We start from the raw sequence: 19,559 nt of genomic DNA, 5'->3' as shown, positions 1-19,559 counted from the left end.
CTGTACTCAAAACATTGATTTATGAAGACCAATGTGCCAAAACCTTATGGCTCTACCTACCTATGACACCACTTCTGAGGAATTGAGTATCTGTATTCCCAGATCCCTTTGCTCTACCACACTCCTCAGTGCCCTACTGTTCACTGTGTAAGACCTACCCTGTTTGGACCTACTGAAGTGCAAAACCTCATGCTTGTCTGCATTAAGTTCCATCTGCCATTTTTTCAGCTGATACAGATCCCTCTGCAAGCCGTGATAGCCTTCCTCGCTGTCCACTACACCCCCAATCTTCACTTGCAAATTTGCTGACCCAGTTGACCATATTATCATCCAAATCATTGATATAGATGACAAACAAAAAAGGACCCAACACCAATACTTGTGGCACTCCACTAGTCACGGGCCTCCAGTCAGAGAGGCAACCTTCTACTACCACTCTCTGGCTTCTCCCACAAAGCTAATATCTAATCCAGTTTACTATCTAATCTTGAATGGCAAGTGACTGAACCTTCTTGATCAACCTCCCATGTGGGACCTTGTCAAGTACCTTGCTAAAGACATGTAGATATCAACTGCCTTGCTTTCAACCACTTTACTAGTAACTTCCTCGAAACTCTCAGATTAGTTAGACATGACCTGCCATGCACAAAGACATGCCGACTATTCTTAATCAGTCCATGTTTATCCAAACACTTGTATATCCATCCCCTTAGAAAACCATCCAATAGCTCCTACAACTGATGACAGACTCATTGGCCTGTAATTTCCTGGTGTATGTTTAGAGCAGTTCTTAAAACAGTGGAGTGACATTGCCTGTCTACCAATCCTTTGGCATCTCTCCTGTTGCTGAGGATGATTTAAATGGCTGCTAGGGCCTTAACAGTTTCTGTACTTACCTCCCATAGAGTTCAAAGGAATGCCTTGTCAGACCCTGAGGATCTATCCACCCTGATTTGCCTCAGGATAGTAAACCCCTCCGCCTCTAATCTGTACAGGGTTCCATGATGTTGATGTAGCTTTGCCTCACTTCTATAGACTGTGTCCATCTCCTGAGTAAATACATATGCAACAAATATATTTAGGATCTTCTCCATCTGTTTTGGCTTACAAGTTCCCTATATTTATTACCTTTATCTTTTATTCTGACTGACACATACAAGCTTTTTATTCTCCAAACTATTCCAGAACCAGTCCTTCAGAATCTATTGATTCTTGAAAGATTGCTATGTGCCTGCATAACAGCTGCCTTCTTCAGTATGCTGGAGTCTGGTCCATCTGGTTCAGATTACTTGTCTACCTTCAGACCTTTCAGTTTTCCATATACTTTCTCCTTGGTAACATCAACTACACTCACTTCTGCTCCCCCACCCCCACCAGCACTCTTGAATTTGTGGTTTACTGCTGGTGTCTTCCACAGTGAAGACTAATGAAAAATACTGAGTTCATCTGCCATTTCTTTGTCCCTCATTACTACCACTCAAATTAACTTTTCCATGAATTTTCCAAGCAATGAAAAACTGAAATGTCAGCAGTTCAAAAGTATTCATACCCTCTGCTCATACTTAGTTGACCACCTCTCACAGCTATTAGTCTTTTTGGATAAGTTTCTCTAAGCTTTGCACAACATGATGGACCAACTTTTTCCCATTCCTTGCAAAATTGCTTAAGCTATGCCAGGTTAGTTGGGAAGCGGTGGTGGATGGTACTCTTGAGGTCTCGCCAGAGATGTTCAATTGGATTAAGGTCAGGACTCTAAGTGGGACATGCAAGGACACTGAAGCTACTCCATGGTTTCTTTGGCAGTGTACTTTATGTTGTTGTCTTTCTGAAAGACAGTCTTCATCCCCCATTTGTTTTCTGCCAGAGGTTAATGGGTTTTTATCCGGGATCTCTGTTTTTAGTAGTATTCATCCTCCCATCATTGCTGACCAGATTTCCAGTCCCTGCTGCTGAAAAGCATCCCCATAGCATGATGCTCCACTATACTTCACAGTAGGTATGATGTCATCTGGCTGATGTGCAGTATTAGATTTATGCCATAGGTACTCCTTAGTATTGAGACCAACAATTTCCACTTCAGTCTCATCAGACCACAAGACCTTCTTCCATATCTTTACAGTATCTTCTAAGTGAAGATTTGTGAAGTCTTTACAGCCAAGGATGTGCTTTTATTTTTAAAAGCCAGGGTTTTTTTCCTTAATGCTCTTCCATAAATACCCTTTTTGTATGAGGCCTTACAAATTTTGAAGCCATAAACTTAATCCCATTTGCAGCCACCAGCTTCTGCAGCTCACTCAGTGACTGTTAGTGTCACAGAAGCCTCTCTTACAAGTGTCATTCTTCTCTGGCAACTAAGTTTAGAGAGGTAGCCTGACCTAGGCAGTATGACTGGTTTCATATTTTTTTTTACATTTTCAAGATGAACTGCACTGTCCGAGGTGTGTTCAGTGCCTTTGAAAAGGTCTTGTACTCTTCCCCAGATTAGTGCTTCTCTATTATTATGTCCCTGACTTGTCTTGGGTGTTTTTTTGTTTGCATTTTGGTTTGGTCTGTTGAAAATTTACCATGCTGATGAACCTAACAGAGAGAGGAGCTATTTATTCTTATGAATTTATTTTTTTAAAAAAGGGGATCTTCCAATTTTCTACATCAGCAAATTGGATGAGTTGGTAAGGTAATATACAGTATTATACCTGGAGGGAAGTTCACGTGGTAATTACAATACAAAGGGGTTGAGTACTTTTTCAGCCTCATGTGATTTTAAATTTTTAGTAAGTCGTTAACAGCTTTTCGGATTTTTTTCTTTTGATATGTTTTGTAGATTAAATCAAGGTAATCCTACTTCTATAAATTTCAAAAATGAGATAGTAAAATGTGAAAATAGTTGAGCTGAATACTTTTCAAGGCACTATTATTAACTAGCTTACCTTTTATACAGTACATCTTTTCTCTATGGCTTTTTAGTTGCCTTCTCTTGGCTTTTAAATGCTTCCCAGTGAATCCTGCTGTATTATATGCTCTCTTTTGTTTTTATGGTGTCTTTGACTTCACTTGTCACCCACGGTTGTCGCATTCTTCCTTTAGAATACCACTACTTCTTTTGGATGTATCTAACCTGCACCTTCCAAATTGCACCCAGAAACTCCAGCCATCACTGTTCTGCTGCCACCCCTACTAGTGTCCCCTTCCAATCAGCTTTGGCCAGCTCCTCTCTCATGCCTCTGTAGTCCCCTTTACTCCACTGTAATACTGATGCTTCTGATTTTAGCTTCTCACTCTGAGTGCAGGGTGAATTCTATCATATTATGATTGCTGCCTCCTAAGGGCACCTGGGAGGCAACATGCCATCCAGTGTCCCTTTCACATCGACCTAATCTCCTGTCTGCTCCTCTGACAGTGTAACCCCTTATCACTCCTCCCCTCCTCTCTCCCTTCACAAATCTAGCTTCCATGCTAGAAACCAGGTTGTTGTGGCTTTCCCTTGGTAGATTGTCCCAGCCAACGGTATCTGGTATTGAGGGGAATAGCAATGGGGGTACTGTGCTCTGTCAGCCTATTCCCTTTCCCTCTCCTGATAGTCACCTAGCTACCTGCCTCCTGCATCTTAGGGGTGACTACCTCCCTGTAGCTCCTATCTATCACCACTCATTTTTCTATATGAGCTGAAGGTCATCCAGTTGCAGCTGCAGTTCCTGAATAGAGTTTGTAAGGAGCTGCAGCTTGTGTAGATGTGGTTATCAGGGAGACTGGAGGTCTCCCAGAATTCCCACATCTGACATGAAGAACTGAAGGCTGACCCTGAACCCATTCTCACCGCACAACAATAGACAGAGACAGAAACTTACCAAATCTTACCTAGAGTCTTTGCCTCTTCTTGCATAATCCTCTTGAGCCAAAGCCTAACCACTCTAACACTGACCCACTCACATAGCAGCTGCTCCTCTTAAATCTTTTTATTTTTTGCCTTTGCCAAATGCCTAATAGATTGTTATGATTGAAGCCAGCTACCAAGTTTTGAAAGGCCTCAGTCAAGTGATTGCTTGTGATGATTGAAGCCTGACATTAAGAAGGAAGTCAGATCACTAATAGTATTTAAAGAGGAGGTAGATATATCTATTAAAAAATTCGGGGATTATTAAATAGTACAGAACAAATGTATGAATTGTACTATTGATCTAGCCCGCCCCCCCCCCCCCCCCCAATCATTTTATGTACCTCTCTCAGGACATCCCTTGGCCATGTAACCACAGTGCACGTCCTGCAAGTCATAATTTCCTACATTTTTACAATATCCCTCTAAGCCCAGCACCTCTATGTACCTATCCAAGTGGTTTTCAAATGATGCTGCTGTATCTGCTTCAACCACTTATTCTGGCATTCCATATATGCACCACCCTCTGCATACAAAATGTTGCCCCTTGGGTCCCTTTCTCACCCAAACTCTATGCCCTCTAATTCTGGACTCCTCTACCCTAGGTAAAGATAGTTACTATTCATTTATCCATGCCCTCATTATTTTGAACATGAACAGAGGAGATATGATGAGATATACTATGTTATGAGAGGTATAGATAGGGTAAATGCAAGCAGGCTTTTTCCACTGAGGTTGGGTGGGACTACAACCAGAGATCATGGGTTAAGGATAAATGTTTAAGGGGAGCATAGGTGGAAGCTTCTTCATTCAGAGGGTCATGAGAGTGTAGAATGAACTGCCACCACAAGAGCTGCATGCAAGCTCAGTTTCAACATTGAAGAGAAGTTTGGATAGGTACGTGGATGGTTGGGGTATGGAGGGCTATGCTCCCGGTGCAGGTCGAAAAGAGTAGGCAGTTTAAATGGTTTGCTGTGGACTAGATGGGCTGAAGGGCCTGTTTCTTCTGCTGTACTTTTCTATGACTCTGAGTATTCTCTCATCCCTGACTTCCTAAACCCAGTGTATGCTTTCTTTTTCTGATCAGAGCCTCTATTTCTCATCAGCAGGGTTCCCTAAACTTGCCAACTTAACCTGTTACGGTAACAGGACAAAAGTCCCTGACTTTTGATATCACACTTGCCTTTCATTCCTTTCACTTCACAGGCTTACCCAATTGACTTGTTGTATCCAAAGTTTTCCCAAAATTAGCCCTGCTCCAGTTTAGGACCCTAATCAGTGGACCTGCCCTATCCTTTTCCTTCACTATCTTAACGTAATAGAATTGTGGTCACTAGAGCCGAAGTGCTCCCAAATGATACTTCAGTTACTTGCCCTGTCTCATTCACAAAGAGATCGAGTCCTCCCAAGCAAGGCCCTCAATGTATTGACACAGAAATCTTTCCTGGACACACATTCCACCTGGTTCAGGTCCTTAAAGTTCTGGTGGCCCAGGAAACTGAGATCTCCTATTAATACAACTCATTCTTACATCTATGAACAGTTTCTCTACACACCTGCTCTCCCAAGTTCTTGCTATCCACAGGGGGTGGGGGTGGTGGGGGTTGTGTCTAGAATTCAGCCCAATTATACTGAACCCTTGTTTCCAAGTTCTACCCATATGACCTCTTTGGATGATGCCCCAACAATATCATCTGAGTGCTGCTATGTCCTTCCTTATCAGATGGCAACACTCTCTCCTTGCTTACCTTTACCTCTATCCGCCTACAGCATCAGTTTCCTGGAATGCTGACTGGATCATCCTGCTCTTCTCTCAGCCATAATCCTGTAATGGCTATAACATTTCAGTCCCCAAAGTAAATCCAAATTCATCTGCCTTGCGTATTAAACCTTGTGCATTAATGTAAAACACATTTTAACTTTCACTCCCTTTACCGATCCCCTGACTATCCTGATTACTGAAATTGTTCTCGCTGGCTACTGCTTATACCATGATCTGCTCCTGCTGAGAGTCCCACCCCTTGCCAATCTAATTTTAAACCTGTTCCTGAAGCAGTACCAAATTTCCCTGCAAGTATTATTGGTTTCTTCTCTGGTCCAAGTGCAGACTGTCCCTCTTTGTCCAGGTCACCCGTATCCTAGAAGATATCCCAATGATCTAAGGTCCTAATTTCATGCCCATTTTACCAGCCCCTCAGCCTGCATACTAACCTGTCTCATCTTTCTTTTTCCAACCTCGCCAGCATGTTGCACCAGGAATAATTTGGAGATGACTACCTTCAAGGTCTTACTTCTTAACTATTTTGTATCGTTTCACCCAACTTTCCAGTAAATCTATGATGCATTCTCAACAACCTTCTTATACCATCAATTTTCCTTTGTTCCTTGATTAATTGACAAGGTGAAGGCTTAATCTTGAGGAATATGACCAAAATCAACGAGCTCTAAAGAATTAAGTCATTGCTTTTTTTTACAGCAATCAAAGATTATGAAATTGCTAGAGACCACAGTGAGCATGATCAAGCAGTAAAAGAAGGACTAGAAAAAGCACAGAAACTTCTAAAGCAGTCACAAAAGAAAGACTACTATAAAATACTAGGAGTAAAAAGGTACATATCAATTTGTTAAATATTGTACATGTCTAAAATGATTCATTGCTTTGAGTTCCTTCTGTATTGGAAAAAATGTACTTGATATTTAATGGTTTTTGCATAGTATTTGCAAATATAGATTGAGCTTATGCAGTATCACTTGCATTGTCTAGATTCTGAATATCAAAATAATTCTGCTCATTGGCAAGTATTATGCCTTTATACTGCTGGTCTTTCATCAATAAATCATTTGCAAAAGGGCCTTTTAATGAAAATTAAACTATTTCAGTGTTCTCAATAAAAAGAAAACGATAGTAAATGTGCACTAGTGCAGTTTATTAAACAGATTAATGGTTGTTCACAGTTTCCCTGACTTGCTCTCTTTACAGAAATGCAAAAAAACGGGAGATAATAAAAGCATACAGGAAGCTAGCAATGCAGTGGCATCCTGATAACTTCCAGGAAGAAAATGAGAAAAAACAAGCTGAAAAAAAATTTATAGACATAGCAGCTGCTAAAGAAGTACTCACAGATCCAGGTGTGGAATGGCTTTTCTTAAAACCTTTTTTTACCAAATGGTTCAAATCGTTTAATTTAATATCAGAGAATGTGTACAGTATACAACGTGAAATTCTTATTCTTGGCAGACATCCATGAAGCAAGAAACCCTAAAGAATGAATGATAGAAACATCAGAACCCCAAAGTTCTTTCCCAGAACCCTGTTTTTCCATATATTTTGCATATCTATTGAATTTTCAGGAAGTTTTGAAAAAATAAGAGTTGAGTGTGTAATCTGGTATCTGTGGAGAAAACAGTTAATGTTTCAGGTCAAAGACTTTCAATCTTACCTGGGAAAGAAATTGTTTTGTGTAAGGCTCCAGATTTCAGCATCTGCAGTCTCTTTTGGCCCTGAGAGAGAGGACCAGTTTCAGAGAAGGTGTTGAATAAACTATTGAGAAATGAACAGGGCAACAGAGATGGTTGGAAGTCCCATTTCCTTTTCCTGAATGTTTCCAACATCCATTGTAATTTCACATTGCTGGCATCTGCAAACTTTGAATGAAGAGGGATCTTGTAGAGGTATACAAATTTATGAGGGGTATAGATAGGGTGAATACTTGCAGGCTTTCTCCCCTCAGTTTGGGCTCAAATAGAAATAGAGCTCATAGGTTCAGAGTGAAAGGTGAAATATTCAAGGGAAATCTGAGGGGAAGCTTCACATGGTAGCGCAAGAGTGGAACAAGTTGCCAGTGGAAATGGTAAATGTAATTTCAGTTGTAACATTAGGAAGTTTGAATAGGTACACTAATGGGAGAGCTTTGGAGGGATGTCATCCAGAGAGGTAGAAGGGATCAGATTAGCATGGACTAGATGCACTTAAGGTCTGTTCTGTCCTGTGGTGCTCTATCACCGTCTCCTGGGAATCCCATGCTCCAAAGTTGAGAAGGTGCATTTGTGACAAGTCTGTAAGTGGGACCACATGAGAGCCCAGCAAATACAGGTAGATTCAATGCACAAATGGCACAGCACCCACTCTGTTATGTACATTGAAGTGTACCTAACAAAGTGGCCACGAGTGGAACCTGATATGGTGTTCTGCTGCTGTAGCCCATCCAGTGCCAGGTTCAATGTGTTGTGTGTTCAGAGATCTCCTTCCGCACACCATTGTTGTAACGTTATTTGAGTTACTGGCACCCTCTTATCAGCTTGAAACTATCTGGCCATTCTCCTCTGACCATCCTGATTAAAAGGTGTTTTGCGCACAGAACAGCCGCTCATTTGATTATTATTATTATTTTTTTGTTTCTCACAGCATTCTTTGTAAAACTCTAGAGACTGAAGTTCATAAAAATCCCAGGAGATCAATATTTCTGAAATACTCAAGCCACCCTTTCGGGCACCATTGGTCGTTCCACAGTCACAAAGATTACATTTCTTCCCTGTTCTGATATTTGGTCTGAACAACTGAATCTCTTGACCATGTCTGCATGTTTATATGCATTGAGTTGCTGTGACATGATTGGCTGATTAAATATTGTATTAATAATCAGATGTACAGGTGTACCTAATAAAGTGGCCACTTAGTGTATAGTCAGCCAGCATTAGAAATGGGCCCTTGACCCAACTTGTCTGTCAACCAAGATGTGAGCTAGTTTTATTTGCTGTCTTTGGCTCATACCCTCTAGGTGTTTTTATGTCCCTGTTCCTGTTTTTTTCAAAGAATTGTAATTTACTAATGAAGACAAGCATGCCAAATGCTACTCTCACCAGCAAGTCCACCTGTGTCACCACTTTCAGGGAATTGGGTACTTGCAAGCCTTGGTCCCTCTCCAGGTCCCTGCCATTTACTACACAAATCCTGCTGTGGCTTGACTGACCAAAATGCAATACCTTGTGCTCATCAGTTAGGTTCCATCCACCATTCCTCAACCACTTTCCCAATTCATCCAGGTCCTGTTATGATCTTGGATAATGTTCTTTACAATCGTCTATTCTGCCAGTTTTGGTGTCATATGCAATCATGCCACCATTTTATCCAAATTATTAATTTAGGTAACAAATAACAGTGGATCCAGCACTAGTCATGTGGCATACCACTGGACACAGGCCTAAATAAGAACCCTCCATTGTCACTCTGACTCCTTCACTAAGGCAGTGAAGAAGGCTAATGGAATGTTAGCCTTTATTACAAAGGGAATTGAGTACAAGAGCAAGGAAATCATCTTGCATTTGTACAGAGCCATGGTGAGACCACAGCTGGAGTATTGTGTACAGTTTTGGTCTCCAGGGTTAAGGAAGGACATCCTGGCTGTAGAGGAAGTGCAACATAGATTCACGAGGTTAATTCCTGGGATGTCTGGTCTGTCTTACGCAGAGAGGTTAGAGGGACTGGGCTTGTACACGCTGGAATTAAGGAGATTGAGAGGGAATCTGATTGAAACATATAAGATTATTAAGGTATTGGACAAGATAGAGGCAGGAAATATGTTCCAGATGCTGGGAGAGTCCAGTACCAGAGGGCATGGTTTAAGAATAAGGGGTAGGTCATTTAGGATAGAGTTAAGAAAATACTTCTCCCAGAGAGTTGTGGGGGTCTGGAATGCACTGCCTCGGAAGGTAGTGGAGGCCAATTCTCTGGATTCTTTCAAGAAGGAGCTAGATAGGTATCTTATGGATAGGGGAATCAAGGGATATGGGGACAAGGCAGGAACTGGGTATTGATAGTAGTTGATCAGCCATGATTTCAAAATGGCGGTGCAGATTCGAAGGGCCAAATGGTTTACTTCTGCACCTATTGTCTATTTGGTTAGGTCACCCTGTATTCTCTGTCGTCTGAACTTCCACAGAAGCCTACTGTGAACCCTGTGAACTCTGTCTCAGAGGCCGATGTTAGGCTGTCTTCAAAGAGAGTGAACTCTTGCAAGGCGGTAGGTCCCAATGGAGTACCTGATAAGGGTCCAAAATCCTCTGCCAACCAACTAGCGGGAGTATTCAAGGACATTTTCAACCTCTCACTGCTACGGGCAGAAGTTCCCACGCTTCAAAAAGGCAACAATTGTACCAGTGCGTAAGAAGAATAATGTGAGCTGCCTTAATGACTGTTGCCCGGTAGCATTCACATCTATGGTGATGAAATGCTTTAAGAGGCTGGTCATGACTAGATTGAACTCTTGCCTCAGCAAGAGGACCCATTGCAATCTGCCTATCACTACAATAGGTCAACGGCAGACGCAATCTCAGTGGCTCTTCTCACAGCCTTAGACCACCTGGACAATACAAACACCTATGTCAGGATGCTGTTCATCAACTATAGCTCGGCATTTAATGCCATCGTTCCCACAATCCTGAATGAGAAGTTGCGGAATCTGGGCCTCTGTACCTCCCTCTGCAATTGGATCCTTGACTTCCTAATCGGAAGATCACAGTCTGGGCAGATTACTGATAACATCTCCTCGCTGACGATCAACACTGGCACACCTCAGGGGTGTGTGCTTAGCACACTGCTCTACTGTCTATATACACATGACTGTGTGGCTAGGCATAGCTCAAATACCATCTATAAATTTGTTGACAATACAACCATTGTTGGTAGAATCTCAGGTGGTGACATGAGGGCGTACAGAAGTGAGCTATGCCAACTGTTAGTGTGGTACCACAGTAACAACCTGGCACTCAACATTAGTACAAAGAAAGAGCTGAGTGTGGACTTCAGGAAGGGTATGACAAAGGAACACATACCAGTCCTCATAAAGGGATCTGAAGTGGAGAGAGTGAGCAGTTTCAAGTCCCTGGGTGTCAAGATATCTGAGGACCTAACCTGGTCCCAATGTATCAATGTAGTTATAAAGAAGGCAAGACAGTGACTATACTTATTAGGAGTTTGAAGAGATTTGGTATGTCAACAAATACACACAAAAACTTCTATAGATGTACCGTGGACAGTATTCTGACAGACTGCATCACTGTCTGGTATGGAAGGGCTACTGCACAGGACCAAAAGAAGCTACAGGGGATTGTAAATTTAGTCGGTTCCATTTTGGGTACTAGCCCACAAAGTAGCCAGGACACCTTTAGGGAGCGGTGTCTCAGAAAGGCAGTGTCCATTATTAAGGTCCTCCAGCACCCAGGGCATACCCTTTTCTCACTGTTGCCATCAGGTAGGAGGTACAGAAGCCTGAAGTCACACACTCAGTGATTCAGGAACAGCTTCTTCCGTTCTGTCATCTGATTCCTAAATGGACATTGAACCTGTGAACACTACCTGTATTTAATCGGGAGACAGAGACAGATTCTATAGAAATAGAAAACAGCAGCAAGGTCAAGGACTCTGTTTTGATTACAGAGAAGGAGGTATTTGCTGTCGGCACATTCAGTTCAAGACAGACCACGTAAACTGTCCGGTCCCACCAGCCTGCACATGATCATAGCCCTCCATACCCCTCCCATGCATGTATCTATCCAAGCTTCTCTTAAACATTGAAATCAAAATCACATTCATTACTTGTGCTTATACTGTACCTGCACCTGGACCATGGCTCTCTGCACCTCTCTTGTACCTATCCAAAATTCTCTTAAGTATTATAGTTCAACCTGCATCTGCCACTTCCACTTGCACCATCCTCTGTGAATAAGTTCCCCTCAAATATTTCACATTTGATGCTAAACCTATGACTTCTACTTGGAGTCTCACCCAGCCTGAGGGGAAAATGCCTGCATGCACTCACCCTTTCCGTACCTGGCATAATTTTATACACCTCTAAGATCCAAAGGCATACCAGTTAGTAGATTAACTGATCATTGTATATTGTTCTGTGATTAGGCAAGGGTTAAATAGGTGGTTACTGGGTGGTGCGGCTTCTTGGCTAGAAGAGTCTGTTCTGCACTGCAACTCTAACTAAATTTTTAAAAATATATCAATACGATCTCCCCTCCTTTTTCTACGCACCAGGAAATAAAGTCCTAACCTATTTAACATTGCCTTATAACTTGTAACATCTTAGTAAATTTTCTGTATGTTCTTTCAAGTTTTATTGACATCATTCTCCAACTTAATGCCATGAGCATTGATTTATCTAACTTCTAGTAACTACGCCCCTTTGTTGTTCACTCCCTGTTTTCCCTGATTCCTGTGGTCCTCTCACCCCTTCTTTCCCATCCCCCTTCCACTCTCATGACCTGTTCATCACCTTCCACTTTTTTCCCATTGCCTGCCCTTTATTACACTGATTAACATCCTTGCTTATCAGATTCTTTCTTCAGCCCTTTACCTCTTCTACCTATCACCAAGCTTCTCACATTATTCCCTTTCATAAGACAGAGGGAGCAGAATTAGGCCATTTGGCCCATTGAGTATGCTCTGCCATTCCATCATGGTTGATTTATCAACCCCATCCTCCAGCCTTCTCCCCATAACCTTACTAATCAAGAACCTGTTCATCCCCCCCTTTTCCCTCTCCCCTGGTATCCTTAACTATTTCCTGTTAGCTTGTGCATCTGGCCCTCCCCTCACTATTTCATTCTGACTTCTGACCCCTTCCTTTCCTGTCTTGATGAGGAGTGTTGGTCAAGTTCCCTCCATAGATGCTGCCTGACCTGTTGAGTTCTTCCAGTACTTTGTGTGGGTTGTCCCACATTTGATAATAACAAGATAATTTCTTTAGTAATTGAAAGGTCATTGAACTGAAATAATTCTGTTTCTTTTTGCACAGATCCTGCATAAACTGCTTAATAGCTCCAGTATTTTCTGTTCATACTTCTAATTTTTTTGTAACTTTAGCAATGTTGATTAAGTGCATGTTAGCCATGCCTTATGAATAATATGCTTAAAAATAAGTTCAGTTTTTTTAAATTAAGTAACTTTTAAGATGGATTCTAGTGTTCTATGATATCCAGGTGCAGGTCAGTTGGACTAGGTAGATTGATAGTTTGGCACAGACCAGATGGGCCAAAGGGCCTGTTTATGTGCTGTAGTATTCTATCCAGATTCATGTCACTCTGTCAAAATCTTTGCAATTTGTACGAGTCTTTTTTGTAAACTTGCGTGTTTTTTCATTTTAAAGAATTTGCAGATGATATGCAATTTGTTCCTGTGGTGCTAACTGTAGATAATAAAACTTCCAAAACTATTAAAAGTTCAAACTAAATGTTAAAACACACAAATTGCTCTATGCAACTAGTTTATTTTTGGATATATTTAAATTTTCCAATTTATCCTGTACCTGTTGTGTTTTTTAAGTTAATGACTATTTTATCTTTCTGTATGCCATCCTGGTGTCTAGTAATGAATAAGTCATTATAATATGACTCAGAAAATGCATCCAGAAGGTTTGTTTTCAACTGGTTAAAATGAGAATGAATTTTGGCTGTTATTGGTTGATAGTTCAAACTCCTCTTCAAGTAATTTAAGGAACTAATGTGCTGTATGAAAAATACAACATTACAAGATGCTAAACACTGCAATTCTTGAAACAATTATTTTAAGAGCAGGGCATTTTCTCCTGTATCTAGGTCAAAATCTGTTTCTCAACCATATCAAGGATCAACTTTATTCATATATATATTTACATGTATTAGGACTTTGCTGTGGTGTGTTGGTCAGGGTGGCATGCAACAAAATAAAATATTCAACAATTATAATGAATAAGGAATTACATAAAAAATAAAGTTAGAGGTTAAAGAATGGATATGGAATCGCATGTCCACAAATAGCATGTAATTACAAAGTAGAAAGCATTATAAAAGGTGGTTTAAAATCTGCAGTACAGTAACAAACTAACTGGAATAGTTGATTAGATTAACTGCCTGGGAGAGGAAAATTTTACGACGGCATGAAGTTGTTTTAATGACCTTGCAGCTCTTTCAAGAAAGGAGCTTTTGGAAAGGGTAGTTTGCAGGATGGGTAGTGTCCATGATAATTCTCCTGCCTACTTCGTCCTGGACACTTGCAAATCCTGTAGTGACTGTAGACTGCAGCCATCGACCTTTTCTGCTGACCTGTCAGTTCAATGTAGTTTTTGTATATTGTGAGAGGATGCTCCACCAACTAGATAGTAATAGCTAATATGAGGATGCTCTATGATGGCAGTGTAGAATTGCATCAGTATGTTCTAGGGAAGATGGAATTTTAGCATTTGACACAAGAAGTACATCCTCTGCCAAGTTTTTTTTGTTCATGAAGATGTACTTTTCCCACATGAGGTCCAGCTAAATGATGCCCAAGAACCTGAATGTTGAAACTGTGCTGATTAATGAGTGGTGGAGAAGCAGCCCATTGTTCCTGAAGTTGATACGCATTTCCGTGGTGTTGGGGCATTCAACTCCATGTTGTTGTGATTACACCAGAATATAAGCTGTTTCTTCCTGGTGCTATTTGGATTCGAGGCCTCTGGTAATTTATCCAATGATAGTGGTGTCATCCACGAAATAGAGATGCAATCATTGGTTCATAGGGAAAATAAGAGAAGGGAAGAACACATGCCTGTGGCGCACCTCTGCTGAGAGAGCAGGATGTGGAGGTGTGCTTTCACATACTGCTTCATTGTCAGAGGAAGTTCATGATCCACCTGCAAATGGGAACTGGTTCTTTAAGTTTGGAGAGTTTCTCTCGGAGAAGCTCAGGGTTCATGGTATTGACAATCAAACTGTAATTAACAAAGGGAATTCTGACATACAGTATGTACCGGAGAGCTGAATTACTGTACTGTGAAGTTCAGACTGATGTTAAGTGCATCATCTACAGATCTGATGGCTCTCTAGGTGAACTGCAGCAGATCTAGAATGGTTTGAGAAATGATGTGACTGGCCTTTCAAAAATTCATAATGACCAATATAGGTGCAACTGGCCTGTAGCCATTGCAGTAGGGTCAAATTGTTTACCTAGTTTGGGGGAGGAGGTTGAGGCAGGGTGTACCTGTTTTTTGGAGTTGCTAATGGACTGAAGGCATTTCCAGACCTGGGGGGGGGGGTGGGGAGTCATTTGTAGAAAACTGGTTTCACCAGTTCAAAATAAATGTTATCAGAGAAGATTTATGTGACCACAAGCAACCCTAAGATTCTTTTTCCTACAGGCATACTCAGCAAATCTATAGTAACTAACAGGATCAATGAAAGATCAAGTAAAGTACAGAAGACATCAAACTGTGCAAATGCAAATATCAATAAATAGTAATAAATAATGAGAGCATGAGATAACGAGATAAGTCCTTAAAGTGAGATCATCGGCTGTGGGAACATCTCAATAGATGAGTGTAGTTATCCTCTTTTGTTCAAGATTTGATGGTCGAGGGGTAGTAATCGATTTTGAACCTGGTGGTACGAGTCCTGAGGCTCTTGTATCTTCTACCTGGTGGCAGCAGTAAGAAATGAACATGGCCTGGGTGGTGCAGATCTTTGTTGGATGCTGCTTTCCTATGACAGTGGTAGATGTGCTTACTGGTTGTGAGGGCTTGACCCATGATGTATAGGGCCAAATCCACCACCTGTTGTAGGACTTTCTGTTCAAAGGCATTTGTGTTGCCATACCAGGTCATGATGTAGCCAGTCAATACACTCTCCATTACACATCTTTAGAAGTGTGTCAATGCTTTTGATGTCATGCTGAATCTCTGCGGACTCCTAAGGACTCTTAAGTTTGACTGAATATAGGTATTTGGCAGCTCTTGGTTGCCTTTTCCAGCTTGTACGTGGCCTTTTTGAACACCCTTATCTCCATTCCTGAAGGTCACCTCCTTCTCTGTCTAAGCTCTGCATTGAACCAGGGTGTATGTATTATTGCTGAATCTGGTGAATTATTTTTGTGGTGATGCAGGCATCTTCAACAGCTGATATAGGACGTAACTCTGTCAATGTATTCAACAATACTGTTGGTATTAATTTCAAAGATGTTCCAGTCAATAGAATCAAAACAGCCTCTTCTTCTGCTTCTCTATCAGGTCACAGTTTTATGACTTTATTAGAAGGCTTCACCATTTTCAGTTTCTACCTCTATGTAGGGATGAACTGAATCATAGCATCTGATATTTTGTGATTTATGAAGTTGTAATGTGGTCAATGACAAAATGACTGAAGTTCAAAGGTTTAGAAGTTCATTTTATTGTCAATTTATGCATGTACTATACAACTGTGATATTCGGCTTCTCCAGATAGCCATGAAACACAGAAAGGCCATGGGAGTTGTTGAATGAACAGACATCAAACCCCCCCTCCCCATGAGAAAGAAACAAACCTCCCCTCCCTTGCACAAAAAACTAACATATTGTCCACATGGAGAATGGAATCATTGTTCACTAGCACCATTTTGACCGGACTTTCTCAGAATTCAGACCAATTACACAAAATGTAAACCACTTTGAGGTTTGAACACAGACTATCAAACAGTACAGCACAAGAGGAGGCCATTTAGGCCATAATGTTGTGCTAAACTGATTAAATATAAAAGAAATCTAATTACTTCTGCCTACATAGCATCCACATTTCTCCTTCTGCACATTCATGTGCTTACCCAAGAGCCTTTAAAATGCCTCTATCATATTTCCTTGCACTCTCAACTCTGGTAGCACATTCCAGGCACATGCCCTTTATGTGTAAATAAAATAAGTACTTTCCACACACCTTTGAACTTAACCCCTCTTACTTTAAATACATGCCCTCTAAAATTATAAAGTTGATGGAACTTTGATAAAATCTATTTCAAATCTGCTCATCGGGGATTTTGTTTTTGGATGTTTTCTAATTGTGCTATACTTTTTTCATTCCTAAATAGAGGTGCATTTGTCTTGTAATGAAGGCTATAATGACTACAATTAAATATAAAATTAGTTAGAATTTAGTTGCTGTTAGATAATGTAGAATTTATTTACATAACATTCTTCATTCTGAAGAGCAGTAAAATTGGATATGTTGTAGTCTTTTGACACTTATGATTTTTGAAGTGCGTTGAATATACTAAACCTAAAATATTGATTAAAGTCAATTTTACTTGTAGAGATAGATGACTTAATTACCTTTTTGTTCATTCTTCTTTCTAGAGATGAGGAAGAAGTTTGATTCGGGGGAGGATCCTCTGGATCCAGAAAATCAACAGGGTGGAGGTGGTCATCACTTTCATAGATCATGGAATCAATGGCAAGGATTCAATCCTTTTGGCTCGGGAGGACCTTTTAATTTCAAATTTCATTTTAACTAAGTCTTGATTATTGGCTGCTCACTTCTAGAAAAAAAGACTTAAGAAAGAAGAATGTTGAACATGATGCCAGAAACTCTTCAAGTTCAAACAGTGTAATCTTTTTGTTCAGCCAAAAGTGTCCAGCATATAGTATTTTACAGATACTTGCACTCTTTAAAAGTTTTGCAAATATTTTCCTGAAAAATAATGAAAAGCGAAGTACACATTTAACAAAGTGAATTGCCTTATAAATCTGATCTAATTGAAAACAATTTATTCTCTGAGTTTTTTTTTGTGTATAGGTGGTGTGAACATTTTTGGTTTCTTATGCATCATAACAAATTGGACTGAGGACTATTTTTGATTGAATGAAGGTGGATATTGACTTACGTTGTTACCTGTTTGACCTCAATACTTTGCATACTGAGGAAATTCTTGAAAATCACAAATAAAACTTGCACTTTTTAAATCAGAATAGTATGCATCCTATTTAAAGATCTAAAACTCTTACTTTGTACATACATTTGTTTCATTCATTATTTGACCTAATGGATCCACTGAAATGTGGATATTGTAATGTTCTTACTCTTAGCCAAAAAAAGGATCATTCACCATGTAGTCAACCTTGTTTGGTAGGAGCTTCATAACAATTTTGGTAGATATCTGGGGATTTAAAACTGAAATATACTTGCTACAGATAATGTCTTCATGTATAGATTTCTCAAAATAGAGCAAAGATTTTCAAAATTGAACTTGTCTACAATTTATTGCAAAGTTTGTAAAGCTAGAATGGTTGGCAAATTATTTGCATGCCTTAATTCTGACTTTGCTTCTTTACACAAATTCTCAATTCCATACTATACATCAGGGGTTTGCAACCTGGGGTATGGACCCCTTAATGATATTGCTCAGTGGCATTAAGGTTGGGTCCCCCTGCTGTTAGTTGATGGAATTATGATTTCTCTTTAAACTAGTCTCCTTCAGTTTCAACATTTGGAGAAGTGCAGCACTTCATTTTCATGATCTAATATGTTATTTCAAAATTTCTGGCAGTTAATACGAACATAATCTTTCTGAAGGGTGATTTGTAGGTTTCTGTCCATGTTTACTTCAGCAATCTGGATTTCGTGTTACATTTTGTGTCCTTTGATCACCAGAGTGTTGAATTTGGAAAATTGTTGTAATGCGTTCTTTATATTGAGGATATATTTGATGCTAGATTCTGAGTCAGATCTGCAAAGAAAACATCTTGTGTACGTTATTTGGGACAGAAAGTCTGTGCTATCAGAATCTTGTAGGCATTTTATCTGGAAAGTGCCTCCTAAGTAACCTTGGAACATCAAACATGTAACATCTTCGATTCCAGTACCTGAAAAAAAATTCCATACATTCTTCTTATACTGCACAAAGCAATTTTGGGATTTTCTTGTTTCTACCCATTTCAAAACACAGCTTTTAAGGCTTCTTTTAACACCTTTCCATTAGATATGAAATTAGTTTAAAATGTATTCAAAGTCACGTAAAGAAATTGTTGCAATGAAAATGCAGAATTAGCTCAGCAGGTGTTGGGATGATTTCCATCCCTCTTCCCCCCCCCCCAGATTTTGAGTTCTTTGGATGCTATCAGAACTGAACGTTCTGGATGGATTGTCAAATCTTTCAGTTTGTGTTCGTAGTGAATGAGTTTACTCATTGCCAATGCATAAAGTGGTTATTATGTAACATAACTCATTGAAAAGTTTGATTAAAGATTAATGTATATTTTTATTCCTCCTAATGTATTCATGTGTTTTTTGCCTTCTAAGATGCACTCCTCTTTCAATATTTTTATTAGTTTCTGCATAAAGGAATACAGAGTACAAGAAGATGTAGATTATAAGTGAAATAGTACCAAATACATTGTATTAAAAATAGTTACAATCACAAAACCCTGTATTCATAAAAATTAAATTGTAATATTGAAATACTGTATAATAATTTTGTTATACAAAAAAAAATCTAAACCCACTACCAAAGTCAGAGCTGCTAGGAAAAACATGAAAAAAAAGGGGGGACAAAAACTCTTATAATAAAATATATTAGCCACCATCTGTACTTCACAACAAATCGATGGTTTTGAAAAACCTCAAATATGGTCCCCACAATGTATAAAAGTCTTGACTAGATTCAAAAACTGAAAACTGAACATCAGATCTTCTTAAAATTAAGCATGACATAACATCCTGTAACCATTGAGCATGAGTAGGCGGAACAGCATCCTTGCATTTAAGCAAGAGCGCCCTCCTAGCTGTAAGAGAAATAAAAGTCAAAATATGCAAATCGGGTGTCTCCAAAATAAAGTCTTTTCCTCCAACAATACCAAATAATGTGGCCAAAGGGTTAGGCTTAAAATTTACCTTGAAAAGTACCGAGAAAGGTTGGAATACTTACAGT

The 19,559-nt window shown here is 39.8% G+C and overlaps 1 protein-coding gene across 1 annotated transcript in view; it reads left to right on the top strand.

Moving 5' to 3' along the window:
- The window catches only part of dnajc3a (DnaJ (Hsp40) homolog, subfamily C, member 3a), a 70,123-nt gene extending 51,224 nt beyond the window's left edge, over positions 1–18,899 (top strand). The window contains exons 10-12 of the mRNA XM_059970338.1: positions 6,348–6,480; positions 6,852–7,000; positions 16,990–18,899. Of these exons, the coding sequence (XP_059826321.1) occupies positions 6,348–6,480; positions 6,852–7,000; positions 16,990–17,147 (440 nt within the window). The 3' untranslated portion in view covers positions 17,148–18,899. The remainder of the gene's footprint in view (positions 1–6,347; positions 6,481–6,851; positions 7,001–16,989) is intronic.
- Positions 18,900–19,559: the final 660 nt, after the last annotated feature.

The sequence above is a fragment of the Hypanus sabinus genome, chromosome 5 (assembly GCF_030144855.1).
Source record: "Hypanus sabinus isolate sHypSab1 chromosome 5, sHypSab1.hap1, whole genome shotgun sequence".
NCBI lineage: Eukaryota > Metazoa > Chordata > Chondrichthyes > Myliobatiformes > Dasyatidae > Hypanus > Hypanus sabinus.
Note: the sequence above shows the minus strand (reverse complement) of the source record. Positions and strands in the feature narration are given on the sequence as shown.